The sequence below is a fragment of the Nicotiana sylvestris genome, chromosome 2 (assembly GCF_000393655.2).
Source record: "Nicotiana sylvestris chromosome 2, ASM39365v2, whole genome shotgun sequence".
Classification (NCBI taxonomy): Eukaryota; Viridiplantae; Streptophyta; class Magnoliopsida; order Solanales; family Solanaceae; genus Nicotiana; species Nicotiana sylvestris.
In genome coordinates this window covers 140,253,135-140,266,327 of record NC_091058.1, presented here as the reverse complement: position 1 = coordinate 140,266,327, position 13,193 = coordinate 140,253,135, and the positions used below count along the sequence as shown (strand labels likewise).

Below are 13,193 nucleotides of genomic sequence, written 5' to 3'. Positions count from 1 at the left end.
CCGGTCAATAATGAAACAACACAACAGGTACAAACAACAAACAAACTTTCTCTGTTGGAGGTTGAAGAAGGTGCAGTTAATGAATTCAATCAATTAGATGTAGTGGAGCAGACACCTTGTCAAAACGATTTTGTATCTAAGGATAATGCTTCAACTGGAAATTTGAACCCAGATGCTCATGCTTTTAATCCAAACAATAATGAGACTGTAGCTTCTATCGCTGGTAGCAGCTGTAATGCTACTGGAGGTGGAAAAGGAATGAATCATACAGTCCAGTCATTTAATCCTGCAGCATTTAGAACAAAAGATGTTAGCAATGGGGAATAGACAGCCGCTTGGGTACAGAAAAATTATTCTAATAGTGTGGTAGGTGTAAACACCTCATGTCAAGAGATCCCATCACAAGACACAAGGGTAGATGTAGAGTTGGCCCAAAATGCAGACAAAGTGAATACAACTGATGCAATAACAAGGCAGGAAGAGGAGATAACCAGTGACAATGACCAAGTGGAAGATACTGATTTTGAACTTTTTAAAAGCAATGATAAAATAAAGTGGAATGGAAATAAATTGTGGTCAAACCAACCTGAGGAAGATGCAGCAAAGAGAGAAATTCCATATGGAATAGCAAGCGACAAGGAAACAGGAGGGGAAACAAACAACGAAGAGGATCAAAGTGTAAACGCAAAAAACAAAGTGACACAAAATGCTGAAATCCAGATTTCTCCAAGTGCAGAATTAATCCCTGATAAAGCAGGATTGTGTAATGATGAGGACCCTAGTGGATCAATAGCAGGTATCAACAAGTCTGAGCAGAATAAATCAAAACAAGAGAGTGCAGAAGATAGTACTGCTAAAACAAAAAACATTGCTAAGGATCCAGGTAAGCAAGAAACAACTATGAAGGTTGCTGTGCAGAATGCAGAAACGGATACTGTTACATTGAACTCTGGCCAGCTACAACATGTAAATAGCTCTGCAAATAAAAAGCTGAATAATGTGAAGAGAAGTACAGATATAATTTTTTCTGAAAATACAAAGAAAATTGACTTACCAATTGATCAGACAAATAGGGATTTGGATGAGGAGTCAACAACACAAAACTTCCTCAACGTGGCTAAGCAAGGTGATTTATCACCTAGGCACATTGAGTGGGTGAAATCTGCAGCTAAAGGAAAGAAAAAACAAGCAAAAGAAATCTTCACAGTTCCAGCAGTAGGTATACAAACTAGAAGAACACTTTCTAAATCCAAAGATCAATGATAAAGGCAATTATATGGAATGTGAGGTCTGTTAATACAATGCAGGCATTTGAAAGATTGATCACAATGCATAGACAACATCACTTTGAATTTATAGGGATTCTTGAACCTATGCAACAGTCTAACAAGATGAAAAACTACAGAAGACGGATAGGCTTGGCCCAAGCAGTAGTGAATGTCTCAAACAAAATTTGGGTTTTCATTGATGAAGTTTTTGATGTGGATATTTTGTATAACACGACACATCAGATTACACTGAGATTATTCCACACAGAAACACATGTCAAGCTCACTCTCACATTGGTATATGCAAAATGTGATGTTATTGAAAGAATAGAATTGTGGGATTCACTCTATGCAATGGCTTCTGACATGACAGTACCATGGCTTGTGGGAGGTGATTTTAATGTAATTTGGGATGAGGAGGAGAAATTTGGTGGATTACCTATATCATTAAATGAAGTTGATGATTTTAGGCACTGCATCAATACCAGCAATTTGACTGATTTGGGCTTTAAAGGGAGCATTTACATATGGTGGAATGGTAGATCATAGGAAGACTGTATTTTCAAGCGGCTGGATAGATGTCTTGGTAACATAGAATTTCAATAGACTTTCCCGGGGGTGGAGGTGTCACATTTGTCTAAAATTGGATCTGACCATTGTCCTATGCTATTAAAATGTGATACTGAGTCTCTCACTATCAAGAAATCATTCAGATTTCTTAACTTCTGGGTACAACATCCATCATTCAAAGATTTGGTAAAGGAAAATTGGAAGGCTGACTTTGCTGCTAATCATTTTGTGACCTTTAATCATAAATTAAAGAAACTTAAGAAAGCCTTGTCTACTTGGAGTAAAGCTACGTATGGAGATATTTTTCAGAAAATTGCTAGCCTAGAAGAAGTGGTCCTAGTTCATGAAAGACAATTTGAGCTTTCTCCTACTCAAATGAACAAACAAAGGTTGCATAAGGTTCAAGCTAAAATGGCATCTAAGTGTTGGTGTTGTGCAGAACCAAATGAAGAAACACTAACACACCTATTCTTTACAGCAAATGCAGCAAGGACAGTGTGGAAATTTTTTCTAAATAGGGCAGGAATAGCAACAGAGGGACTGAGTTTGCATCAGGCAATAACAAAGTGTTGGACAGCACCTGTACTGCCAAAAATTAAACCAATACTACAAGCCCTACCTTCGTGTATCTGTTGGGAATTATGGAAAAGGAGAAATAGCTTAAAAATGGTGAAGTTGTATCTGTTAGTCGGGTTATTTATCAGCTGTCCAACACATTACAATCACTGAGAAAACCAGGACTGTATGTTCCTCATAAATGGTAGGACATGTTATTGGTGCTTGAGAATTATACTCCTAAGCTGAAATTTGAGATAGTGCTTTGGGAGTTTCCATTGGAAGGTTGGATTAAAGCTAATGCTGATGGTGCATCTAGAGGCAATCCGGGAAGAAGTTCGATTGGAGTGTGCTTGAGATATGAATATGGTGATGTTCAGTATGCTGCAGGTAGGGAAATTAATGAGGGCTCAAACAATGAAGCTGAAGCTGAAGCAATGGTGGAGGCATTGAGAATATGCAGGTCATTGAATTACTCTAACATATGGCTACAAACGGACTCGTTGTTACTGAAAAATATAATAGATGGCATATGAAAACCTCCATGGAACATTGTGGAACAAGTGGAGGAAATAAGGAGATTGAAGGAGAGATGCAACCTAAGAATATCACATGTTTTCAGAGAAGGGAACAAGCTGGCAGATCACCTAGCAAACTATGCATTGGATTTTGGTCCTATTGAAGTGTATCATTTAAGATGAAAGAAGAAGAAAAAGAAGAACAAGGCGACGTCTTATATTGATAAGGGATGGATATGGAATGATTTGAAGTGGGGTGGAGTTAGGGAAGAAGTGGAATTTGGGGGTGTGAGAAAGGGATTATAGAGAAGTTAAGAGAAAAAAGAAGTGGGAGAAAAGGGGCAGGGGTAGGCAGAAGAAGGGGTAGGTCGCGTTCAGTAATTGTTTTTTCTATACAATTGGCCAACAAAATACACTATCGCGCCACTGGGTGCAGCCCCCACGTGCCGTGGTAGTGGGAAAGTTCAAAGAGATGAATTTTTGTTAGAGAATCCCATTTGGCCTAGAACGGCATAGGGCGTAGAGCCCCACACAGCGTGCTAGGCTAATTTTCTCAAAATTCTACTCTTTTTTCTATTTAGCCCACGGTTCACTCCCCAATTCCATTTTGTACTTACTGTATGTCTAGTTCATGCCAATCCCTATGCCTAGAAGTACCAAACTCCTACACACTTGTAGTCCTATTCTACAATCAACTAAATTACTCTACAAAAGTATAGAAAAGGGTTGAAAGTAGTTCTGAATTATAGTCATCAGCTTGACTCTATCAATTAGGCTTATTTGATCGCAATGCAAGAGGATTGCTTGTCAAATCCTCCAACAAAGGATTTCAACAAAGTGCCTATTCACATTGTTTCTTTTTGTCCTTTCTTCATCTTGAATTTTTATTGCACCATATGGCGAGATTGTTTCACAACATACAGACCCATTCATCTTGACTTGAATTATTCTTGAAACAACCAAAGTCTACTATTATATAGTAAGACTTTGTCCCCTTCATGAAACTCTTTTGGTTTAATCAGACGATCATGCCACCACTTTGTATTTTTCATAAGAATTCATGCATTTTCATATGCATCAAATCTAAATTCCTCCAAATCACTCATATGCGATAACATGTGTTCACTTGCAAGATTAAGATCAAGATTAAGCAACTTAATTATGCAATAAGCTTTATGCTTGATCTTATCAGGTAGGTGACACAATTTTTCATACACTAATTTGAAAGGTGAAGTCGTTATGGATGTTTTGAATGCAATTCTATACGCTCATTTGAGCAACCAAAGATTGGGTAAGGGCTTGAAATAGGCACCCCTCAGGATCCACTAGTGTAGTTCCCGACCAAACTATTGTTGTGACTTTAGTGCAAATAACACATAAGCAAATAAAGGCTTCAAATAAGAGGGGATTTTCATGTAATGGTTACAAATAAACAAAAGTAAGAAAAAGGAACTAAAAAGAGTTGATTTTCTTAAAAGAAATGGTTTAAAAAGATTTAAAAGAAACAAAGAAAACAAAGGGAAGGGGGGTCCTAAGTTTATTAATAATATGAATCACCCCACACAACATCCGGTAGTCACTCCTCAGTGAGGGGATACACGTGATGTTATCGTGTGGTCATCATATCCATATCTACCCTTTCCCACCCCGTTAAGGTATTAAAGCGCGGAATGGTCTCGTTTACTTATTGCATGTTATTACCCGCCCAAATCCTATCAGCCCCGGAGGCACATGGGACTACTAATCCTAAAGGGAGGAGGTATTGGGCTTATTTGTGGTTTCAAAAGGTAAAATACTAACGCGACAAACAAACACATATAGCAAGTTTGGGGAAGCATATAAACAAATAAAAGGGCTCAAACAGACCTCCTTTAAACCAAAGAAAGCACATGTACTGTTTAGGGTTTGATTAAAACTTAAAAGGTTGAGGCAGACTAATTTATTACACAGTTTAGATAAGAAGCCCGAATCAGGCCTGCCTGCTGGTTGTAGCATATGAAATCTGATTCAGTTTATAAACTTCCACCCTATGGCTTGCCTAAGTGTTAGACAAATACCCTATAGGCATGATATCTACTGATTCCAGAAACAATGAAGTAAACATGAATACATACTGATTTAACAAAAAATCATTTGTTATTAAAGACAGGCAAATTTTAGCAAAAGAGCATGTGTCACTATTACTGGTTTTAGACTTATAAGCGAGTGAAGTGGTTCAGATTCGATTAAAGCTCCTATAGGCATGCTTTCTATGTGTTGTCAATTTTGGACACTTTTATAAACATAATAAAAAATGCAAAAATCCTATAGGCATGGCATCTAGATGCTGACTTTCATTTAAAGCCTATGAACATGATATCTAATTGCAGTTGATTATTTAAGACCTATAAACATGTTTGCCTAATGAGGAATGCATTTGCAAGATTCAGAAAGAACCTATAGGCAGGATATCTATATGATACACAGAAATTTCAGAAATTCCTATAGGCAGGATATCTATATGATATGCAGAAATTCAGAAATAACCTATAGGCATGGTATCTATATGGGAATGCAAGATTCCTATAGACATGGTATCTATACATGAGAATGCAGAAATTCTTAGAGACATGATATCTATGTGAGAATGTAAGATTCCTATAGACATGGTGTTTATATGAGAATGCAGGAATTCATAAACTCATATAGGCAGGTTATCTACCCCTTTTTTGCATACATAGTTACCCCTCCATTTTTACTAGCCATCCCCGAGAGTCTTATTACAAAGTTATTACATCCCAGAAAGAGTAAAGTAAAGAAAAAATACAATCAGAAAAAGTACAACCAAGGAGAGCCTGATTCAGACTTCCTGTCTGAAGTATGAGGTAAACCAACTCCAATAGATCTTATTTCAAAGCCTTTCTCCAATTTGGATGTGTCAGAGTTCCCTAAGAGTTTCATAAGAACTCCGGGCAGTTCTTACACCCAAATGTATTACCAGATTAAGCCATAGTGTTGTGTGGAAGGGCCAGCCCTCAGGTGTCCAAGTTCAGAGGGAACTCAAGGTCCCAAGGCAAGGCTCACAAGAGGGGGGGCAAAACTTAGGAACTCAGAGGGAGTGTAAGTGCGAAAGTAGCATTGGGAAAGGGAAAGGGGGAACTTAAAATCAGTACACATAAGGGTGTAGGGGAATGGGGGAATTTGCAAGAGCAAAAGAAAAGCAGGCTGATGGGCATACCCAGCAATGGGAGATGTTGGCACACCCTCCAGCCTATTTTCTTAGAGGTTAAGACCCCATTGGTTCAAACTTAATTCATGGGCAACAACTCACATCGCCATGCCTTAAGTCACACCTCTCAAACACATAGGGATAATGGGGATAGGGAGCAAGGATTCACAGCAGAAACAGTAAAGTAGACATGGATATCAAAACTGTAAATGAACACATTGTGATGATGCTGAAGCTTAATTAGGACATACCAGTTTCAAAGAAACAAATAGAGAAAATGCAATAGTCTTGTAAAAGCCACAGTGCAGACAAGAAGAGAGAATACTATTATGTGTAAGTAAGAGTTCAGATGGATTGTGAAAGTGTCTTTGTTTGTGAAGAGGGTCGTGCCTTTTATAGTGTAAAATCAGGCAAAAATAAGCTAAGAAAATAGTTGAGGAACTGATTGTCAATCAATTACACAAGAATCCCTTTAATTAAGGGATTCAGATTCAAAACAGGTAAAAATCATTTAAGGAAAGAAATTGAATAAACACTTTGTGCAAAGCATGAATTAGGGGCAAGTACATAAAGGTTATTTAAGGATAAGATTTTGAAATACACGGTTTGTGCAAATAAGGTAAGAAAATCAATTAACAAGTAATAAATCAAAAGGGTCTGAGATTTTGCATGAATCAACCGAGTAAGAAAAGATGAAGAAGGGTTTTAACTTAGGCCGAGTCACAAAGAAAATCAGCAAACAATGGAAAGAAATCAATCAAGCCCTATTCAGAAGGAAGTTTGAACTAATTGCAAATTTGAAAACCATTTTAGAAGGAAATTCATCATATATAAGGAGCATACGAACATGTTAAGTATGAAAAAGACTGTGGTGTCATTGTAAAATCAGTAGAAGATCCAATGCAGAAAAGTTTAGCAAGAGCTGGAATAATATGAAGAACAAATGTTTTGAAACTCATTTCAGAGATTCAAAATAGGTTCAGAGGTCTAAGAAAGAACTGAAACCTCTACCATGTTCCTCTCAGCAACTGAAACTCGTGAGAAACATGATAGAAAAGTAACATGTAGAGCATAGCGGAAGAATTCAAAGAAAATAGAGTAGAAGAAGCTAACACGAAACGTAATGGAAAAAACTGATAAGATCAGTAGCAGAAACATGTTGAGAAGTTTTTAGAAGAAACTTAAACAAAACTTAGTAGAAGGAAAATAGTAAAACACTTAAAACACAGTAGAGAAATATAGTAGGAGAAACATATCATAACATGGTAGAAGAAAGTACCAGAACACAGCAGAAAAGCATATGAGAACATAGTATAGGAAAACACAGTATGAGATGCATACAAGAATAGAATATAGAAAACACAGTAGAAGAAGCATACAAGAACAGGATATAGAAACACAGTAGAAGAAGTATGCAAGAACGTGGTAGAAGAAAAAATATAAGAACATAGCAGGGTAGATGCACACAAAAGAAAAAAGAAAGAAAGTCAGAGAAACACTTAAACATTTTTCCTGAAAACCCTAGATCGGAAAAGAAATGGTTTCGAAAGTAATTTTGAAAGAAAAGCCAGAGAAATCGTTTGAAACTTAGGGAAAGCATAGATACACAACAGATCTAAAAGAATCGAAGAAAACCTTGAAGGGTTAGGGTTTTAGAGGAACCCCAGTAGTGAGAAAGGCTTTGAAGAGTCACCGATCTAAGTCAAAGAGGTCAAAATCAAGCTCGAACAACCATGGTACGCCGGAATAAGGTCGGAGATGGCCGTGGGACCTTGAGTCAACAGAGGTCTGGGTACAATCTTTCATGGTCAGGCCTTGAATCTTCAAAAATCAGGCACGTGGGAGTCATAGGAGGCCGGTGTATGACTCTCAAAGCCTTGGAAACCATAGATTCCAGTGGCTTTCAGGGCGGAGATGGTATGAGGCGGCTAGGGTTTGAGAAGGTTCGAGAGTGTTTGAGAGAGTGGAGGGTTCAAAGGCGGCTGGTAGGTGGAAATGATTAGGGTTGGGGGTGTTGGTGAATTAAAAAAGGTAAGGTTGAAATGTGGTCGTTGATCATTTCGATCAACGGCCTGGATTAAAAGAGGGTTGGGCGGGTCATTCAAACGGGCTGTGGGTCGGGTAATTTTAGGAATTAGGCTAGGGTTCAATTGGGTTTAATTGGGGTAGAATTTGGGCTACAATTGAAATAAAATCTGGCTAGATTTTAAATAGCCATTTTTCCCCATTTATATTATAAAAAATAGCAAATTAAATTCTTGAAATAAATTAAAAGTACTAAAATAATTTATAACATATAATTATCAATTAAAAATGCTGGACTTAATTTTTATAAATATAAATGCAATCAAATCATAAATGAGGCTAATATTACAATTACATGCAGTTGAGCATTAAAAATACTAAATAAATTTGTAAAAACATGTAAAATTATCTGAGTTGTAGTTTAGCATAAATATGAGAATTCAACAAGTGAATCACCAAAAATGATAATTTTGGACACTTATTGGATTTTTCTTGATAAAATAAGGCAATAAAATTGATTTTAAAAGACTTTAAAATTAAGGAAAAATAATAAAAATATTTGTAAATACTTATATATGCATATATATACTATTTTGAAAGTATTTTGCATATAAAAATATACAGGGAAAAACTGGGTATCAACATCAGCAGGTGAAATATGAGCGGAATTCGAAAGATTTTTGGGATCAGAGGCTTGAATTCGATGTGATTTTGGTGTTTTGATGTGGTTTTGAGCGTTCTGAAGGTTAGAACGAGTTTGAATAAGGTTACGGGATATGTTTGTGCTTTTAGTTGAGGTCTCGGGGGCCTCGGGGTGATATCGTATGGTTGACTGAGAGTTTGGGAGTTTGGTGAAGCAGCAAATTTTTCTGGTTCTGTTGTTTCCGCACCTGCGGACTGGGGACCGGAGGTGCAATGCCGTAGATGTGAAGAAAAGGGGCGCAGAAGCGGAAGAAGGCAAGGAGGGCAGGAACCGTAGAAGCAGTTAGGGAACCGCACCTGCGCGCAGGTGCGAGCAGCGCATCTCAGATGCAGATTACTGGCCACTTAAGTAATTGGCGCAGAAGCGCACCTGGGACCGCAGGTGCGGGTCCGCAGGTGCGAGTTTGGGACCGCAAAAGTGGTTTAGCTGGGGCAGAACATATAAATTATTTCCTTCGTGAATTTTGGGTTATTCCACCATTTCTAAGTCGGTTTTTGGAGCTTTTTGGGCGATTTGAACAAGGATTTCAAGGGGGGATTCACTAAAGTAAGGATTTTGGACCTAAAACTCTTTTTTATGGTATTATTTCACGGATTAATCTTGTAATTTATGGAAATTAAGGGTTAAAGTTGGGGAAACTAGGGCTTGATATTGGAGGCCTGGACTTCAGGATTTAAGGGGCCATTTATGGTCGAATTTTGGGACTTTTGATATGTATGAACTCGTGAGGAGATAAGGAATCTATTGATGTGAATTTTATTGAATTCCGAGACGTAGGCCGGGGGGTCAGGTTTTGGTAATTTTGGGATTTATGTTACAAATTGATTATTTTCTCATGGCTTCGTTCCCCTAGCATATTTTGACGTCGTGATTTTGATTTTGGATAAATTTGACGCGAGTTGAGGCCAATTCGAGGGGCAAAGGCATCGCGGGCTAGAGATTTGACCGGATTAAGGTGAGCAATGATTGTAAATGTTGTCTTGAGGGTATGGAACCCCGGATTGCACATCATTGTGCTATATTGAGGTGACGCACACGCTAGATGACGAGCGTGGGGTCGTGCACTGTTGGGGATTGTGACTTAGTCTATCCCAAATGATTGTTTTACCGCGTATTTGACTGAAAACTGTTTGCTATCATCATATTTTGGGCTGAATGCGATATTTGGGCCTCGTGCCAACTATTTGAACCTTTAGGGGATTTTTACTGATATTTCCTCACTATTTTGACTTTATACTTGAACTCGTTCATGCTATAATCAACTGTTTTCATAACTCAGCCATGTTTACTCTGCTTTAACACTTAAAATAATATTTTAAATGATATTTTGGGTTGAGCACCATATTTTACTATTGCCCGAGTGGCTTGTGAGATTCTGACTAAGTAAGGCCGAGGGCCTATGTTGTGAGGAAACACCTGATTATGATTATGAGACCGAGGGCCTGAGATTTGTACACCACGAGGCGGCTTTTGATATAAGGCCGAGAGCCTATGTGATTATGCCATGAGATGGCTTGATATTACGCTTGGGCTGTAAGGGGACCCTCCAGGAGTATGCACACCCCTAGTGAGCGCGGGTACCCATTATGGTGTGAGATATAGCCCGAGGAGCTGGTGTTTTTCTATGATATTGCTCGAGGGGTGGATTTTGTTGACATTGTGCCCGAGGGGCGATTCTTTATGTGTTTATCTTTCCTAGTTGCCTGTCACTTACTTGCTTAATTGTTAAAAAGGCATTTTTTAAGAAGTTTAAACTGAGCTAAAGTGACTTCACATATTTTTATTGCTTCATTGTTTTTACTGGCTTTTATTGTTTCTTTATAGCATGTTGTTGTGCCTTTACGTGGTTTCTTATTACTCAATCTTGCTTTATTATTTTTACTCACTGAGTTGGAGTACTCATTTTACTCCCTACACCCCGTGTGCAGATTCAGGCGCATCAGGTCCTGCTTGCGAGGGTTGAGAGCTTTCCTGCAGACTTCGGAGATTCACTAGGTAGTTGTCCGGCGTTCGCAGCCCAGTGCTTCTCCCTCTATCTTACTTTATTTTGTTTTAGTTATGTAATAGTTGATTAAACACTTTCAGACTTGTATTATTATTATAGATGCTCATGACTGGTAACACCCCGATGTCGGGCTATGTCTATTCCACAACTGTAGTATTCACCTTATTTTGGGATTTTATTATGTTAAAATCTTAATATTTATCATTATAATTGCTTAAAATGAATTGGAAGTATGTCGGCTGGCCTTGTCTTCACGAGAGGCGCAATCACGACCGGGTCTGAATTTAGGGTCGTGACACAGAATTTATAAAGTTATTCAGATTTAAGGATGTATTTCCTTATTCCATGTTTCATCTATGTCTTTTACGTACTAATTTTCATGCCTTACATACTTTGTACATTTTTCATATTGACGCCCTATTTCACGGGGCCTGCGTTTCATGCCCGCAAGTGCAGGTAGGCAAGCTGATGGTCCCCCTTCTTAGGATCCTTAATCAACAAGAGTTGGCGTGCTCCACTTGATCCGGAGTTGCTTTTGATTTTGGTATGATATGTTTGTGTGTGTATATATATATATATATATATATATATATATATATATATATATATATATATATATATATATATATATGTATGTATATGGGTATAATGTGGCTCAGTCCCGTCTTTGTACAGTTATGTTTCTATTAGAGGTCTGTAGACAGTATGTCTAGTTAGGTTGTATGTGGCCTTGTTGGCTTTCAGTTTTGGATGTATAGTTATCTGTAGCAGCCTTGCCGACTCGCCCACTATATCCTGAATGTATACGTACATATGCTTTGTTGGCAGGTTTCCTTCATATATGCTATTTTCTTAATTCAGCAGATGTTATTTAGATTCATATGTTAGACGCATGCTTATGGGTGGTTGACAGGTAGGACTCAAGCACCCGTCGCATCCCATCTGTTTGGGTCGTGACAGTGTGCTATGTTTTGAAGTCAAGCGAGTTGTGGAACAAAAGTTAGAAAAGGTCACCACAAGTTACATTCATAAATGTGTTGAAACTTAAGTCAAATGTAGCTGAGCTTTTCTCCCAATATACTTGGAATTAGGGGTTGATATACCTACCAAATTGAAGATCTACGAGTCTAGTTTCTAAATCATTAAACCGTACATAGATACAACATCAAAGTAAAGAGATATTTGTAGTTTTACAAGACTGCGCAGACTGCAAAGGTGACAAGAAGGTGTGTCACTAAAAGGATATAAGCGTCAGAAGAAGGGCCAATGCTAGGGTGCCAAACTAACACCTCTTTGACTTTTCAAAAGTTGATATATATATATATATATATATATATATAGGTTTTAAATCATCTTTCTCTTCATTTTTTTCATAGAAAACGGCCAGAGAACCCCCATAAACTTACCCTTAATCTCTCTACAAGGTTTTCCAAGAAGATTAACATCCTGGGTATAAAATCAAGAAGCAATAACATTAGGACGATCCTTATGACGTAAGTATGGCTATATCGCCTCTTTTTTCTTTGTAGTTTGAGTTTTGGAAGGTATTTCATAGTTAATAAAATGCCTACTTTTTGTATTTATGCTTTTAAATATCAAGGAAGTTTGATAAATTCATTTTCTAATAGTTAGAACTCACGGGATAGTGATCGGAAGCCATGAGTTCGATTTATTTTACTTTTAGTGGACTGCTTTATAGTCCACTCATGCTGGCCTCTTGTGCTGATGTTTTATGTAGTTTTGGAGGAGAAAACGACGATGACGTGTCGTCGAATTCCTCCACGCAATTTGAATTTTCTACCTCATCAATCTCCAGATTGCTCATAGATTGTTGTTTCTTTGAATGATGATCCATTTTAAATTTCAATTAATTAAGGTTAAATTTGTTCGAAAATCAGCTCCTAATCCAAAAAATTTGAAGGAGATTGAGAGAAATAACGGAATCCACACGTTGAACAACTGCCGTTTTTTTCTTGGAGTTTTTTTAGAATTCTAGGAGTGTTGCGGCTGACTAAGGGTGTAGGTATTTTTGTTTTACCTAGGTCTAGGTTGTGAAGAAGAAGGATCCTTTTAAAGTGTTAGGCTTTTATGGGTATTGGGCTTGGATCTATGGGCTAAGGGTAATTGGTTTTGGATTTAGGGAATTGGGTTAGACCATGTCTTCTGGGTTTGAATCTAGGGTAGGAACACCAAATAGTACAATGTATCTATAAAATATAAAAATCACTCTAAATTAAAATAAACTAATATAAAACTAAATACTAAAAGTGAAACTAATTTTTGTATTTTCAAATGTTATAATACTATAAATATAAATATACTAATTGGCTTTAACCTAAAG

The 13,193-nt window shown here is 37.6% G+C and overlaps 1 protein-coding gene across 1 annotated transcript; it reads left to right on the top strand.

The window, feature by feature from the left end:
* Positions 1-1,259: 1,259 nt before the first annotated feature.
* On the top strand, positions 1,260-1,817 carry LOC138885686 (uncharacterized). The gene has a single exon (XM_070166662.1). The coding sequence runs from the start codon at positions 1,260-1,262 to the stop codon at positions 1,815-1,817; it is 558 nt and encodes a 185-aa protein (XP_070022763.1).
* The last annotated feature ends 11,376 nt before the right edge of the window (positions 1,818-13,193 follow it).

What these genes read in the sequence shown, in the direction of transcription:
- LOC138885686 (XM_070166662.1), top strand. Translation starts at nt 1,260, where the DNA reads ATGATAAAGGCAATTATATGGAATGTGAGGTCTGTTAATACAATGCAG.